Source organism: Glandiceps talaboti, chromosome 8 (assembly GCF_964340395.1).
Source record: "Glandiceps talaboti chromosome 8, keGlaTala1.1, whole genome shotgun sequence".
NCBI classification, from domain to species: Eukaryota; Metazoa; Hemichordata; class Enteropneusta; family Spengelidae; genus Glandiceps; species Glandiceps talaboti.
Genome location: NC_135556.1, coordinates 19,013,305 through 19,030,883, shown reverse-complemented (window position 1 = coordinate 19,030,883; position 17,579 = coordinate 19,013,305). Strand labels below are relative to the sequence as shown.

Below are 17,579 nucleotides of genomic sequence, written 5' to 3'. Positions count from 1 at the left end.
GCTGATTTAAATGAATACATGTGGCATTTGTTCATGGTGAAATAATGTCCATCTCAAATTGAGTACACAATACTCACTGCAGAATGGTAAGTAGTAGGCCCAAAATCCAATCTATTGTAAATAATATTGACATGGCACACTATAAAATGTAGGATTTGTGAGTGTGTGTGTATGTGTGTGTGCATGCATGCATGCAAGTGTATGAATATATGTATGTATGTATGCATGTATGTATGTATGTATGTATGTGTGGGTGTGGGTATGTGTGTGTGTGTGTGTGTGTGTGTGTGTGTGTGTGTGTTTGCATGCATGCATATGAATATATGTAATATATGTATGTGTGTGTGCATGCGGGTGGGTGGGTGGATGGGCATGTATGTATGTGTGTATGTATGTATGTATGTATGTATGTATGTGTGTGTGTACGTATGTATCTATGTATGTATGTGTGTATGTATGTATGTATGTATGTATGTATGTATGTATATGTATATGTCTGTATGTATGTATGTATGTATGTATGTATGTATGTGTGTGTGTGTGTGTGTGTGTGTGTGTGTGTGTGTGTGTGTGTGTGTGCATGTATGTATGTATGTAGAAAGGTAGGTGTGACCCGTGGAAAGTCAAGTCTGCCATTGGCACTACTGTTATAGACATTAGTGTAGAGTAAAGAGGGCAATGTTAAAAAAGAATACAGTGTGAATTTATTACTGACTGGAAGGTACTGCTCTCTCATTCATTTGTTCATGCCTTCATATTCTTACGCATGTTCCATTTTAAAATAATTTTTCGGTTGTGATAAAAACAAGCAGTTATTTGTACCAGTCTCAAAATGTCACATCTATGTTGCTACACACAAACACCCTATTTCTATGCAATCATCATCATCATCATCATCATCATCATCATCATCATCATCATCATCATCATCATCATCATCATCATCATCATCATCATCGTCATCATGTACTACAAAACAATATTGTCAATCTGTTTTAACTAATCCTGTTTTCATCAGTAACTATAGCAACGCTTTCATATTCCAAACTCAGAATTCCACACATTCAAAATCTCAGAACTTAAAATCTCTCATACCTATAAAATAACACACATCATTTTCCAATTGTACAATATAAATATCTTTTCTTTGATGCAGTATGGTTTAAACCAGACAGATTTATCACATTCTGTCAAATTTGAATCATTTTCATACTTCCGTGTCATCTATAAGTACAATAATGACATATGGCCATATTTTGCAAACATCTTCAATCTCGCTTCTAAAACTCTTCACAATAGCTAGCATTGTCAAATCTCCCTAATAACAGAAAAGTTCTTCATTTAATCACAATGTCCATCTTACTCACTTAACCTCATTTGAAAGACTTCTCTTCTAAAATACTCCCTTTTCATGTGTTTTGTTAAACATTAAAAACAACCACAATTGTTCCAACATTTCTATATCTTGCAAAGTATGTTTCGCCATAGCTCAAACTGATGGGCCTCTTTCACACACACAAACACACTTATACACATACAAGGGCCTACAACAAGACTCTGTAAAAGACAGTACAGGCTTCGACAGTTTAGGCATGTCTACAGTACAAGTGAGAACCTTTACAAAATATGAACACCATATATTAATATCACATAAGCTAAATACCAGGGCCAATAGTTTTAGTTTGTACACTCTTTATATCACAGCAAAGAATCAAACTTTTCTCAAGTTCAATTACAAAATCTTGGCTATATTTCTTTTTTCAACCTATGACATGGAAAACATATAGTTTACACACATCAACACTGTTTGACACTTTAATACATCAGGAGACTCAAGGCTGATACATGAATTCCAAGCTACAAATAACTCATTTGCTGACAAAATAGTTCAGTAAACTTACACATGAGCATTGGATATAACATTACACAAAATAACCCATAAGATACATGTCTAGCAAACCCATGGACAGCCTGAAAGATCAGTCTTAGTTTCCACTTACGCAATATGCTCGCCAGTAGTGAGTGTGGTTACATAAGTGGACCATCTGACAGGACCTTTCTAGTGTGGGTGCCAATGTGGTATCAAATCATCTCTAGCAGAGATCTTACTAGTAAGATTCGATAAAGGATACCACTAGACTAAGACCTTTCAGACTAAACCAGTGGAGACCTGCGACAAAATTCACACTATGAAAACAGTTTCAGTTGAAGTCACGTCGTACAAATTGTTTTAAAAGTACTAGAACCATTACATTTACAATCTTGATCTGTCAGCTACCACAAACAACAGTGTGTGACATTGTCACCTCAACTAACATCCATTACAGCAATAGAAATCCTTATTGCTTCAATGCTTGTATCATTTTTAATACTTTGCCAGTACTATAGCTAGACTTTAAAGGCATCACACTACTGAACTTCTTTTTTTTTTAATTTCAACTGCAAATCTGCCAATCAATAAATTGCATTCATTTTTGTTTTTTTCAGAGAACAGTTCAACAGAATATCTATAAGGGCATTTATTTGTAGATCTTATGATAGTTACATTTTGTATATTGTTAAAAACATTATTTTCTTCATGATGGTAGTGACACAGTTCATGACCGTGTACTCACAGGTTACAAGGTTACTTCAAATTTGCAAATTTGTTCATGACTACCTTATGATAGCGCCCACATAGGTGATCATAAAATTTTATAGCATCACCACAGGCAAGAAGTAATGTTTTACTATAGCACTTTGAAACAGAAGTTGTCTATGATATGAGCCAACCTTGTAACAGCGCCCTCAAAGGTGACCAGGAAATGTGTAATCGTGCTTCTACAACCTAGTACAGGTAACAAGTACTACTTTCAAATCTAGGTCTTCGAGAACCTATTGTGATACTACGTTTGGTGTTATTGGTTTCCTTCTTTGTTCTCAATAATAAACAGCTTCAGGAGTCAAAACATAAACACTTCAATGTTTTGCTTTTCATACGTTTTTAAAATAAACTATTTGATTGACAATAAAAACCCTGTTACTTTCAATAGCTTAGTAGAACAGTGTTAATAAATTAATACTTTTAATGATTAGCACACTATGTCCTATTTCCTTGTATGTGCTGGAGTTGTGTTTAAGTTAGTTAAAGATGGCTAAGTAGCTGCTGACGTGCTAAACATACAGAGAATGCCTATATCGACATCAACATGGCCCTATCCTTGCACATTGTAGAGAGCGCCCTCTATCGTGAAAGGTAAATCAGCTTTTGTTTTTAGTGGTATGATGGCAACTTAATTAAAATGACAGAATGAGACCTGTACACACTTTATAGTTGCACAGGTTAGTGTCTTTATATTCTAAACCTGGCAACAGGAAAAGGATTGTATGTCATTTATCAAAATTATCGGTGGTCTATGTAAAATTACCCCTTTCTCCTGTTAACAAAAATAAGAGTTGTTCCTCAGGCAGTGTGGTCATCCATGGTGATATGCAAATGACTGTGTCAAAGGTTAAAGGTCAGGAATTCAAGCCAAGCAAGATCGAAAGTTATGAATTTTGTTTCATGCATGCATGATGAACCTAAATGACAGTCAATGTCGTTGAATTAATTCTTTTCATGTACAGGAGAAGTAAAAAGAACTGGGAGACAGGGTTTGAAAATGAATAAAATATACAAAGTATAAATAAAGAAATATTAGCAATAATTTGGAAAAGATAATATAATTACATAATGAGAGTTTTCGATGAATGATGTAAATTAACATGTGTCTTTGTTTAACCAAGTAAGACCAGATAACTATCTTGTATGTAATGAAATGCCCACACAACTGAAAAATGTACACAGGTGTATTGTGTCTAAAATATAAGTTATTATTTGTGAAAAATACTACTATTAAGGACAAGTTCATTTCAGCATGCTGACAGCACCATGGTTGATCTTTAGATCTAGTAGAAGAAACAATGTATAAGATGATGTTTGAGTTCATCAGGTTAAACTTGTGTCTTTTGGGTATTAATTTGTTAGTGTTACTTCTTCAAACTTGTGTCTTCTTAGTGACAGTTATTTGTCATACTGTCCACACACACGCTGATACTGTGGACTATACACATCTCTGGTTGGTGTTGTTTTGTGTGTCCCGTCTTCACAACATGCTCTACAAACCTATCTTCTGGGGGGTGAGGTGTGTATGTAAGTTCCTTGTTTAATCTGTTGGTGTGGTAGTTCCACTTGTCTGTCCATGTTTCAATTCTTTGTAGCATGGTCTACACACAGATACAGGACTTTGCGAGTAATGACCTGGTAATGGTGTCTGTTTGTCTATGCAGCGTGTACAGAACACCTCACCACACTTCCAACAATGGTACTGTAAAACAAAACAAAATGAAAAAACCAAGTTTTAAAGTTATCTTCTTTGTAATCTCTTGCTATACTAAAGGAAGGAGTAGATATATTTTTAAAATATTAGAAAAAATTGCATACAATGAAATATTTTTTTGAACAAATTCTTTTCATTAAATCCACTGCTAAGTTTTTCCCTATATAGTTTCAATATTATAAACAATTGCAAATATTATAATCAGAATGATTCTTTTGGGTCAAAAATAAAATGATGTGAATGACGCCAAAAATCAAGTCACATTTTAGAACTGCCGAAGTTGTTTTATCTTCACATTTCTGCCGATATTAGTGAAAGTTTTGAACTCCTTCAGAATTGCTAATAACTTTTTTAACTGACTGAAAAGTGTTAAGTTTTGCTAGAAATTTTGCCGTGACGCTCTCTGTACATCATAAAGACAAGATTAACCCTATACTTACCCTTCTACTGAAATGATCAAATGGTGATGCACATGAACACTGTCTGACATTACGGATCGTTTTCCAATCTAGTGCCACAGAGTCCATCACTTCGTGTAGTTTTTCAGATGTCAGATGTGTATAGGTATCAGCACTCACTGGTCCTTTTATTGCACTATCAGAATTGAAACTGGTATCTTCACCACTAGATTCTATTGCACTGTCCCGTTCACTGTTTTCATTGACGATGTCACCATCGTACAACTTAACTTTGTTCAGACTGTCTGTCACGTTATTCACAGTTGTACTGTCCTTTGCATTATGTATCTCTTCTGTGGTGTCAGACTTTCCTAGAACTTTCTTCATGCTGGTGAGTTGCTGAGATAAGGAAATTAACATATAATGTCATGATTTTAGAGTTTTGATCTATAAATACAACATCTATCTTTAGCTGTTTCAATGTATTATTATTATAATTCACTTTATTTCTATTCAAGAATAATTTTAGGATGCTATAGCTAATCTTCCAAATATAATACAACACTAAAAAGCAAATCAAAACCCAGGACAGAATGCAAGACAATGTACAAAAGAAAGAAAGAAAATATACCACAAATCGTTAAAGGGAACAGTTACATGAAAATATACACAATTACAATGCAGTGTACAGTTACAAGTGCTTCCAGTGATGACTGTAGGCTTTTTTAAATTCACTAGCAATGCCACAGTTATGTACATTAAGTGGTAAGGTGTTCGTTAGTCAGGCCTACATATTTAAATGAATTCTTATATCCATGACATCTCTGACATCTTAAAACATTACCCAATTTACTTGCACATGGTACGAGTATAACAATACCTTTACTCGTTTACTTTCAAGCTTGGAACAATGCAGACATCAGGAGCAGTAATATATACATGTATTACAATGTATCAATAGCCGAGCTACAAGGACACCTAAGCTGGTAAATAAATAGTCTGTAAGATATGCTGTGACAGGGCGCCCTCACACATTGGTTGGAGAAAGGAGGCCAGTGAGGGCAGAGCGACATGATGTATCTTACAGTCTAGTCAATCAACACAGTATGTTAAATAGCTGAACACTTAACTTGTATACTTAATATACACATATTGGGCTGTATGCTCTGAGATACATGTACTTGTAACATATACATTCTGAAACTGAAAACTATTCAACATGACATATGGAATCCTGAGAATCCCACAACAGATGTACCTTAACTGGGAAATACTAAGGGCATAAGGAGCCCTAAATTAGGAAATACTTCTGACATAGGGAGTCCTAGGCAAAACACAGGGAAATACTATGATATAAGCAATATGGTTCCTAAAGCAGGGAAGTTGTTATGATATGCAATTGACAAGGGGCCCTCAACTGGAAAATACTTAAAATATAAAGAACCAAAAACTTGGAAATACTAATGACAGATTTAAACTTTAAACGAGAAAAAATATATTCAGTTGTAGCACAGGGAGCTCAAAGCTGGGAATTATTCATAAATAACATAAGAAGCATTTAGGTGAATGATTACAAAGCCTGCTCACTATTCGTCTATTGCATGTACTTCAATGCATTCAATCTTACCTTTTCTAGAAATGTAACATGGTCTTCAAGTGATGTACTGTGATCTTTCATTGCACTAAGGACATCTTGTAAGGACTCCCTAGGATGGATTCCATTATCAAATCTATTGTACATACCACGCCAAAATCTAATATGGGTACAAGTACAGGTAAAAGTACTTTAACTGATCCATTCTGACTCTTGTAATGTAATGTATGGTCTTGACATATCAAGAATTGACCATATGAAAATTAAAGAAATACAGTATTCAAGAATTTCTCACTTTGTTTTAGGGAAAATCATAAAGATAAGAATGCCTGCTGATGGCGCAACAAGACACTGTATATAAGTTACAATAGTATTACATCATGTTGCAGGTTAGTGTTCACTATCTCTGTTTGATATAACTATGCAGAAACCAAAATGAAACAGTGCACATGCTACACTTTAAGATATCAAAATTGAATAATATTGTCTTGCTGAATTTTGTCGAAATGAAATGAATTAATGTACCACAATGTGGAAATCAAATGCAGACATTGAAACATTGGTGTCAGCATGTCTGCATCTACTTGCAATATGTTAAAATTGTTTATGCCATTCTGACTAAATGAATCTTGCTATCTTAAAGTGTACAATGTGTAGTTTCTTATTGGTTTCTACATGATTGTATCAAACAGAGAGAGAGAAGAGTGAACAGTAACCTGCACTGCACTGTATTTCTGCTCGTCTATTCTTATGCAGGGTTGAGATGGTAGTATGTTGTATTTACGTCAAGTCTGAACCATGTATGATTTGCTGTTATAACATTAAATCTCACTGCAATAAACACTACTGTCTATGAAAGTGTATAGTAGTGACTTACTTGAAACACTGTGGACTTGTGGTAGGCAGCATTATACCCTTAGTTATAGGGTGATCTTTTCTATACAATGGATTCACATAGTCTGTTAGTCTACTCTGGATGTAACCCCATAGTGAAAATGTTCGTGATGATAATCTATAGAGGAAAAATCACAACAGTAGGATTAAACATTTTGAACTATCAAACTTTGAACTATACATTCAAAATTAATTTATATATAACGTGGACTGTGTGTGTGTGTGTGTGTGTGTGTGTGTGTGTGTGTGTGTGTGTGTGTGTGTGTGTGTGTGTGTGTGTGTGTTTGTGTGTGTGCACGCGCGCGCCATGGATGGATGGATGCATATATGATGTATATACGTATGTATGTATGTATGTATGTATGTATGTATGTATGTATGTATGTATGTATGTATGTATGTATGTATGAATGTATGTATGTATGTATGCATGTGTGTAACAGGGTTTTACATCACTAACACTGTAAGTACGTACGTATGTACATACGTACATACGTACATGTGTGTGTGTGTGTATGCGTCCATGCGTGCATACATGATGTCTGTCTGTCTGTCTGTCTGTCTGTCTGTGTATGTGTGTGAGTGTGTGTGTGTGTGTGTATGTGTAGGTATGTACATGAGTATGCTTGCCTTCTCTGGTGCAAGTTAACCCAGTAGCAGCTTCTATTAAAATTAAGATCAACCTCAAATATGAAGGCTGAGACCCGCTTAAATTCCTCTTCTCTCAGTACTGGTACTTATTTTAGATAGATCTCTTTGAGCACACTGATACAACAAAGAATGTAAATAATCCTTTTTGAGAGATGTAGTACAAACAACAACTAGCACTTACTTGTGATCAACTCTTTCTTTTTCATTATTTCCTAGAAATGTACCAAATTGGCAGGAATACACATGATCATGTAGCGTCAACAGAAAACGTTCATTGAATTGAAATGCACAAGGATATTGTTGTGTTAGTTGCCATACACTGTCTAAGAACTGGGTGAAGACAGGTGATATTTCCCTAGGGTCCACATCTAGAAATCCACACCTGAAAGTGAGAACATACTGAAGTGTGAATGAATAATATTAAACATATCAAGTCTTTATAGATTACTTTCATTAATAAAATTTATGTACCAAACAGATGTTATTTTTCTTAAATTCTTTCTTTGACTCTCAAAACATTTTAGATTTGGTGGAGGATTTTGCTGAGATTAAGCATTTCACATTTTGTCATATTTGTGCAATGTCTATTGGAAGGTACTAATTTATGATGGTTTCATTTTGTACATCTTTACTTGTCATCAATATAGAAAATTTTGTGATTTTTTTACAGTAATTTCATTAATTTCATGGTGAATTTCTCCAGCAAAGGATGACACACAACATTTTTTCTCGTTGTGTGATACAAGCTTGGATGCCTGTATAGTCTAACTACGCTAGGTTTTCTGGGTTGAATGTTCTTATACTACAGGTTATTTTACATGTAGCCATCATAAAATCTAAATAAATAAATACCAAACTTATCTAATATACCATTAGCGGAGATACTGCATATGTCAAAAGAACTGAAGTCGCATCAAATTTCAAAAAAGTTGTAACTTGAGACATACTGTTTTTCTATGATATATGACTTTACCATGTATATTTAATAGTCTTGCATCACTGTATTATAGCACTTTTACACAAATTTGATACTGATGACATTTGTGAGTCTATACCTTTCCAACTCTCTAGGGAATACGATACGGCCATACTACGGAAGGAACAAGGTTCAAAGCAAAATATGATTTGCCTTATTCAAATATGGAAAATTATAAAATTACAATTTTTTGTGAATACCATAATTGCGTAAATAGATCCCCTTTCTTTCATGTAAACCAACATGTCCTCTAAATGAGTTATTATATCTGGTTTAACCTCTACAAAAGTTCATAGACTGAAAATCTTGATTTATACTCTGGTAATTAAGCCTTTGGTTTACTAAGATAGACACAAAAACTAAAACTATTGTCGCAACATGTTGACACAACAATGATAAGCTATTGAATGGACATTGGTTAAATTATGGTCTCAGTAGGGAAGTGTGTAGAGTTTTATTGACAAGAGTTCCATAGGCTTGCAGTGTACTGTTTTTGGACTTCCAATGTTTACACTATCTTGATTACAGGGTGATTAGAATCACACAACTGAGGAATTCCTATCACCCACTTGTGTAATCTACCACATTGAAGAACAACAGATTTAGTTTGCATCTATCTTAGTAAACTGAAGTCTGGATTACCAGTGTTGAAACATTCTACCACAACTAACCTGTCAGTAAACTTGTGTCCAAATGACAACCATTCTTTTTCTATCAAAGCCTACAAAGAAAGAAGAAACATCAATAATTATTATAAGTTGGTGAGAAATGTGGTATTGAGACAAACAAATTATACTAACAGAAAGATGTCTAGACATCTCCTTAACCATCCCAACCTTTCCCCATTGTAACACTGATTTTGTTAACTGTGCCACATGTACAAAACTGACAAAAACAACAACAAATTTTGATACCCATTCTGTTCTAATCTTAAAAGTTTATCATATATGTCTATGAATGTTATCAATCAACCAGGTATAAATTTAATAACAGAGTAATTACAATCTATCCTACGAGACTTGCTGCTGTTTTGAGTGGCAACATCATCAAGTCCAGTAGGATAGGATGTAATAACCCAACCATTACTATCATATACTAGTAAATTAAGAAGGTGACAGTCACTCAGTACCAACAAACACAACTTTCTTGAACTGAATGCAGTGTTTTTGCTAAGCTTGGGAGACCCCAGTAACTGAAAGGGGAATGTGGTACAACTGGCATGATAGTTACCAATATGTTGTACCATAATTTTGGTGAGGAACCCTGCTAAAATGAAAGGGGAACTCAGGTAGATTTTACTTGTTTAACACTCTTCACAAACACACATGGAGTGACAATGTCGAAATGACAAGTTAAATTCAACATACCTGAAAACCATGTAGTGTTCTATAGTAGGGATCTAACATCATACCAGCTAGTGAACACGTCTGAGCTGTCCTATCCCAACCATCTGAACAATGAACCAATACACTGGCACCTTCTTCTGTAACTGCCTGTCATGGAATACAACAACAGAATTTCAAAAGTGAACATTAATGAACTCTAAATTCACGGTTATGGAAAAAAATGTGAAACAACATATACCAAGTCCTTGTTTGTAACTGAATAAATTGCACAAGATTAAAAAATGTGTAAAATGTTTGTTATTGTACGTACTATAACAAACATTTTTACACACTGTTTAGCTTTTTGAAAAGTACTGAGTTACAAACACTGGCTTGATCAATGTTGTTTCACATTGATGCTTCATGTAGGCCAGCATAATAAAATTGTTTTATAAATAACAAATCCAAATAAAAATCCCACTCCTCATCCATATGGCCACTTTAAGGCCAGATTTTAAATCTCAGTCATGCCATAAGGATTACATGGGGTTATTCTTTTGTTCTATATCATCTTTTTCCGATAGCTGTGTCATAAAACTGTTTTTCATTCTTAAATGTTAATCCTAGTCTGAACTTAGCCTTCAAGGTAAGACATTTAGATGTTATTCCCCAATACTTTTCTTCATTCAGCCAAGGAAAATATGAGTGACCTAAGGGGCTTTTGTCACTACGAGCCACTAAACAAGTAGTGACAACCCTTAGGTCTCTCAAATTTTTCAGCTGAATGCAATGACAAAAAATATTGGAGAATAGCAAATAATACCAGGTAATATCAAAGAAAAAGTGGGAAAGTAATGGTAATTTAGAACGTTTTGACTCATATTTTGAACACAGCAGAACCAGTGATGTAGACATATGTTGTTGTGACATAGATGCAAATTGTCGTGATGTAGAATGACCAGAGTATATATTCCATATTTTTTGTTCTGAATGGCTCATGCATGGTATAAAGTTGATTGATGTTGATGGCAGACAATGACATGACAACACTTTCCTTTCTTTGATAAGATGACATAGATACAAAGACTAATGTTTCATTGTCCTTACTTGTAACGAGTCTATGAAGACAATAAAGCCTTGTGTGTAATTGTCACGTCCACAAAACACAACATGACAAATGACTAAAAATAAACTAAGTATAGCTGTGATGTGGATTAATTGGGATGTTCTTGAAAGCATAAAAGATAATCCCATTTCAAGATAATCCCATGGCACACATTATTTTAACAACAAACTCCCAACCAAATAATGGACCAAGAATCAATAAAAGAATCTTATCTTCACAAAGTTTTATTTCCAGACTTGCACATATACAATTGTACCTCTTGGTTTAATGAATATGAGTCTACCTTTCACAAATACTACTGTCATCTCTTGACAAATCTTTAATTCACCAAATTACATATTACATATAAACATACATGCATGCATTTATACATTACAATTACATTTGCAATTACATAATATTATATACATACATAAGCATTTTCTTTTTTACTTTATTGTACTATACTGATATCTAAAATGATAGATAAGGTTGCAATAAAGTTTATTATTATTATTATTATTATTATTAAGTATGTTACATACATACATTTGTTACATATGTACCAGTATGTAGGTGCATGCATGCATGCATCCAGCCAGCCAGCCAGCCGTACGTACTACGCACGTACGTGTTAACTGATACGAAAACATCATCACATTTTAATAGTACCATATGTAGCAGCTCTGAGACAGCTAAATAACACATGATTGCTATCTGAAGACCATAACTGAACGGCACCATGCATCGCAGAACAACTCTGTGGAAACACTCATACTGTTTATAGTTGACTGGGTACAAGTGACTTACCTTTGCAATGAACAAAGAGGTATCCATAATTGCCTTGATGTGTTTTAACCATCCACTGGCTTCTAGTCCATCTAAAAAGGAGGTCATAGATGGGTTCTTTAATTCACACACTAGACACAGCCAATGCAGAGAAGACAGAAAAGAGTGGACTTGAGAGACAAGCTTGCAGTGAACACCATGTGACTAGTAGAAGTGGTAGTAGCAATGAACACCAGATTATGATTGGTTGTGATAATTAAAGTGATCATTTATGGATAAAGAAATGGACAGTAGTGTGACATTTTGAATCAATAAAACAAACTTTACTATGTCTTTTTAGTTGAAAACAGTGTGAAATGTAGACCAAGACATTAATTGAAAAGTATATATTTCAAAAAAGGTGGGAAAAGTTTGTTGTTGTATGTAAAGAAGTGATTAGTAAATACGTGCATGTCTGTTGGTGTGCATACTCGCATTCATGAATGTTTGTGTGTGTGTGTGTGTGTGTGTGTGTGTGTGTGTGTGTGTGTGTGTGTGTGTGTGGTGTGTATTTGCATATATGTACATGCATGCATGCACTTCTGTGTGTGCCTGCTATTTGTACATTTTTTCATCCTATATCTTCATTATATTTCAAATTAATTTTACATCATTCATTTCATTTCAATTTATTCTCAATCTCAATAGATTGAATGCCTTTATGTAACCCAGATTTATGACTCGAATATGTGAACAGTTTATGATTTGTCATGAACAAAACATGAAATATTGAGGGAAATAAATATATTAAGACAGGAAGATATATCAAACATCAACTCAGATAAACGAGAGAACATTGCTGGCAGTCAAATTTCAGATCTGGAAATATCTAGACAACTTGTCTGGTAGCAGGCAAGCTAAGCTGCTCTGGAGATAATGAATAACATGTTTAAATTTATACCAGGAAATGAGTTGATAAAATGTTTATGTATACTGATAAAAGCAATCAATGTGATCTGAGTAAGGGAAAATCCAGTGCAAAATATGGTACGACTCTGGTAATCAAGGCTTTGGTTTACTAAGATCGACACAAAGTAACACTGTTGTTGGTCGATGTGGTAGCTTACACAAGAGGGTGATAGCAGTTCCTCTGTTGTGCAATTCTAATTACCCTGTGATCAAGATAGTGTAAACATCGTAAATCCCAAAACAGTACACTGCAAGTTTATGGAACTAGCTCTCAGAGACACCTTCCTACTGTAATTAAACCAACGTCCATTCAATATCTTGTCACTGTTGTATCAACATGTCTCAAGAATAGTGTTATTTGCGTCTATCTTAATAGTAAACTGAAGACTCGATTACCAGTCTCAGAGAGTAATATCTTGAAGAATTCACAAAAAAAAGTATCAGCAACAAGACTCAACAGTGTTGCACTTGCACCATAACTGTAGACAAATTTCAGATCTACAAAACCCAAATTGATTCAGTGATTATTGTTGATTGTAGCCGATTGTAGCTTAATAGTGTGAAAAGTTTTCATCATTCAGGTTGATGTAATAGTTGAAACCATAGACTGTTACAGGATAAATGCATAGTATGACAAATTGTCATACATTTTACTGCACACTTCGTGATCTCCAAGGATGTGAAAGTTATTGTCTAATGCAATGTTGTACAGTTTAACATCAAAGACATATTAAACTCAATAGGGTATATCGAAAGTAATACAGTCCTTGAAAAATGAGTCCGCTGCAGTCTACAGCACATTATCAATGTTAAATAAGGCTATATCAGTATTTGAAATAGATGAACCAAACCAAGAATCAAATGATCAGTATGTAGAACAGATCATATATACTATGCACACCAAACAAACACACAATCACAAGTGTGAAAATAAAATTGGTGGTGAATGATGTAAATTGTTTTAATAATTCTAAATGGCTCTAATTTCAGAGGTGGAAAACTATCCTCTACAAAGAAGTTGTCATATGGTAGTGCTACTTAGCAGCACCAGCATTGGTATCCAATACTGTATTGTGAACTTGAAGGTGAGCAATTACTGCATGAAACCACGACTTACCTTCTATAAGTTTTTGTAGACTACTTCTCATAACGTGAATGTTTTCAATTCCTAAGAACTGAAATTTGATATTGGTGTAGAAGTCTGTGTTTTCATATCCTTTGCCTGCTGCTTTATTGGCCATAGCATTAATCTAAAAATCAAATCAAATACAAACAGTCATGTATTATGCAATCTAAGTACCAAATCAACTTAGCATTATTTTCTACTTTTGCAAATATTTCTCAAAATTGTTTTACTGAAGAGTTGTGATGTTTTGATTTCTGTTCCATTTAATTCACAGTACCTGCAATACCTTTTTACTTCATGCTAGAGAGTCAAAATAGAGCAAGAAGGTTGACTTATTCTATCGTAATGCATGAGAAGCGTGTCGAGCGAAAGTTATGGTGTCAACCAAGAATTTGAATGTTGGTTATTTTTATGATGCACCTAGGCAGTAATATTTTGTTTCAGGTACCGAGATTTGAATAAAATTTCTATTAGATGACTTGCTTTGTGTTTTTAATGAATAAGTTTGGATAATCCACTTTCTTCAAAATACTAGGTGATGCAGTAAAATGTAAACCACAGACACTTGCCTTGAGAATACTGTCTTGATGTGCTTACCTTTGGCCTTGTGTCGACCACATATAAAAAGTTACAGTTAGGGTTGGCGTTGATAATACATTGTAATAGCTGTTCATCTTCTAGACATCTTGCACTAAATCCAGCTAATGGCTGACTGCAACGTAAGATTGCTGCCTGCAAAGCAGAGAACGAAAGATTACAGGGTTGGGTTTAACATCCTGCAGCAGTGACCTCGACAGTAAGGGAAGCCACAGCAGTGACTTTGATACTTGTGAGCGCAAAATGCAGCAGTGATTGCAACAGTTGTGGACACAGCCTACAGCAGTGATGCAGATAGTTGGGAAAGCTGCAGCAGGGCTGGACTCCGATAGTTCAGAGCACAACCTACAGCAGTGGTTCAGTAGTTGATAATGATTTCCTCAGATAGAACAAACAGGTGCTATAGTTGCAATAAAAGACACTGTGAATAAGTTTATAAATACATAGTTAATTCATATCTCAAAGGGTAATCAAAAGCATGCAATACTGTGGGAAGAGTCTAACAGTATGCAGTTGTAAATACATAGCATATGTTAAAATTTTCACTCTTCTCAGAGTAAATTTCCAATAAATATAGCATCTCAGGAGTTTATGAAATTTTGTAGCTTGACAATGATGAAATTATACTTTTGGACTTACTTCAATTGATAATAGCAGTTAGGAATTCTAGGTGAAAAACTCATGTTGAATAAGGATGATTCTTTGACAAGATGAGAATACTACAGTTTTATAATAAGTGTGATAATATCATGACTGCTATATATTCACATCATGCTTTTTACAGTAACTTTTTAGCACCACTGGAGTAACACTACATGTGGTAGCATAATTTCCAGATTGATGAGGCGGTAAATTTGTTATACAAAGACTTTAATATTACCTGATTTTCTCTATGAAAGTATGACAGTGCAGGGAGTCGTCCTCTGCTTCTGAACTTTGAACTCCCAACCAACACTGGAGTTGTGGCTACCGCAGGTACGAATAGTTTCCTTGGATACGTTTCACAGATCTGTAGCATAAGAAGACAATGAATGAAGTTAATTATACTACCTGGTGAGCAATGGTCTGAATATTTTCTTTGCTATAAAGCGTACTGTTATATCTTTACAATAGCTTAGAGCTGTATTTCAGTCAGCCCATCAAATTTTGGCACTGAAACTGATAGCTTAGCGCTGTACTTCACTCAATCTGTCAAGTTCTAGCACTGAAAAAAAGTTAGAGCGGTACTTCACTCAGCCCATCAGTATCTAGCACTGAACCGATAGCTTAGAGCTGTACATTTCACTCAGCCCATCAAGTTCTAGCACTGAAACTGTTAGCTTAGAATCTGTACTTTACCAAACTGACAGCTTAGAGCTGCATTGAATTTCATAGCTTCGAGCAGTACTTCACGCAACCCTTCAAATTCTAAACTGAAACCGACAGCTTAGAACTGCATTGAAACTGATAGCTTAGGGCTGTTCTCCACTCAGCCCATCAAGTTCTAGCAGTGAAACGAATAGCTTATTATTCCTGTACATGTACTTCACTCGACCCTTCAAATTCTAGAACTGTAACCGACAGCTCACAGCTACATTGAAACTGATAGCTTAAAGCTGTACTTCATGCAGCCCTTCAAGTTCTAGCACTGAAATGAAGAACTTAGAAAGTAATGACTGGGAGTTGTGACAACATGCATCAGATATCTTTCTATCTGTATAGAAATGACTACAGGGTTGTCAAAACATGTCAAGGATATCGTCCTATCTATAAGTTAATAGATAGAAATGACAGAGTTGTCATAACATGTCACAGTGTCTTCCTTGTTGTATGCTAATACATGACTGCAGGAGATGTGAGAATATGTCACAGGTTTTCCTTCTACCCTGAGGGAGTAAATTCTAATGTATGGATCCCTAATTGCCTTTTTCATCAATTTCACATTTACCTGGCAGCACTTTACCATTGCTAATACCCAAGAGAATAATTTTCACATTTGAATTTCTTAGTAGTGAATACTTTTTACTTTTCTATAACAGCTAGAGTTTTTTACTAAGCTCCAGTGTTAGTTTCTATGGCAACCAACTGACCATACAATCCTGTTTTTCTCATTATTCAGTAGTCTACTATCAGTGACATTAATATTGCACGACAGAAAATAAATTTTGTATTTATTTTTTCTTATCCAGGAGATCTTTTGATGTGATTTGACTAACACCTTCTTTCTGTAGTCTATACTTTTAGTAATCTGATATTGCTGTAGTTTGTATCTTTACAATTTGGCAAGATATTAGCAGTGTTATCATCTTATACAGAATTCTTATTTCATAACTCTGTCTATATGATCTACTTAAAGTTCTCATCATTATCTGATGTACAATCGTATGGAATTTTACACTTCTATAGACTTTCTTTCTGTATTAATGCAGTACTCTTTCTTACACTCATCATGTATTTATACAGTTATCATCATTATCTGATGTACAATCGTATGGAATTTTACACTTCTATAGACTTTCTTTCTGTATTAATGCAGTACTCTTTCTTACACTCATCATGTATTTATACAGTTATCATCATTATCTGATGTACAATCGTATGGAATTTTACACTTCTATAGACTTTCTTTCTGTATTAATGCAGTACTCTTTCTTACACTCATCATGTATTTATACAGTTATCATCATTATCTGATGTACAATTGTATGGAATTTTACACTTCTATAGACTTTCTTTCTGTATTAATGCAGTACTCTTTCTTACACTCATCATGTATTTATACAGTTATCATCATTATCTGATGTACAATTGTATGGAATTTTACACTTCTGTAGACTTT

The 17,579-nt window shown here is 34.5% G+C and overlaps 1 protein-coding gene across 1 annotated transcript in view; it reads right to left on the bottom strand.

Moving 5' to 3' along the window:
- Positions 1-3,804: 3,804 nt before the first annotated feature.
- LOC144438481 (phosphatidylinositol-3,5-bisphosphate 3-phosphatase MTMR6-like) overlaps positions 3,805-17,579 on the bottom strand; it is a 50,064-nt gene continuing 36,289 nt past the window's right edge. The window contains exons 5-15 of the mRNA XM_078127517.1: positions 15,642-15,770; positions 14,762-14,896; positions 14,156-14,288; positions 12,112-12,182; positions 10,239-10,364; positions 9,543-9,592; positions 8,077-8,277; positions 7,228-7,362; positions 6,384-6,510; positions 4,799-5,155; positions 3,805-4,346 (exon numbers count right to left, since the gene is read on the bottom strand). Coding sequence (XP_077983643.1) covers positions 4,185-4,346; positions 4,799-5,155; positions 6,384-6,510; positions 7,228-7,362; positions 8,077-8,277; positions 9,543-9,592; positions 10,239-10,364; positions 12,112-12,182; positions 14,156-14,288; positions 14,762-14,896; positions 15,642-15,770 — 1,626 coding nt within the window. The 3' untranslated portion in view covers positions 3,805-4,184. The remainder of the gene's footprint in view (positions 4,347-4,798; positions 5,156-6,383; positions 6,511-7,227; positions 7,363-8,076; positions 8,278-9,542; positions 9,593-10,238; positions 10,365-12,111; positions 12,183-14,155; positions 14,289-14,761; positions 14,897-15,641; positions 15,771-17,579) is intronic.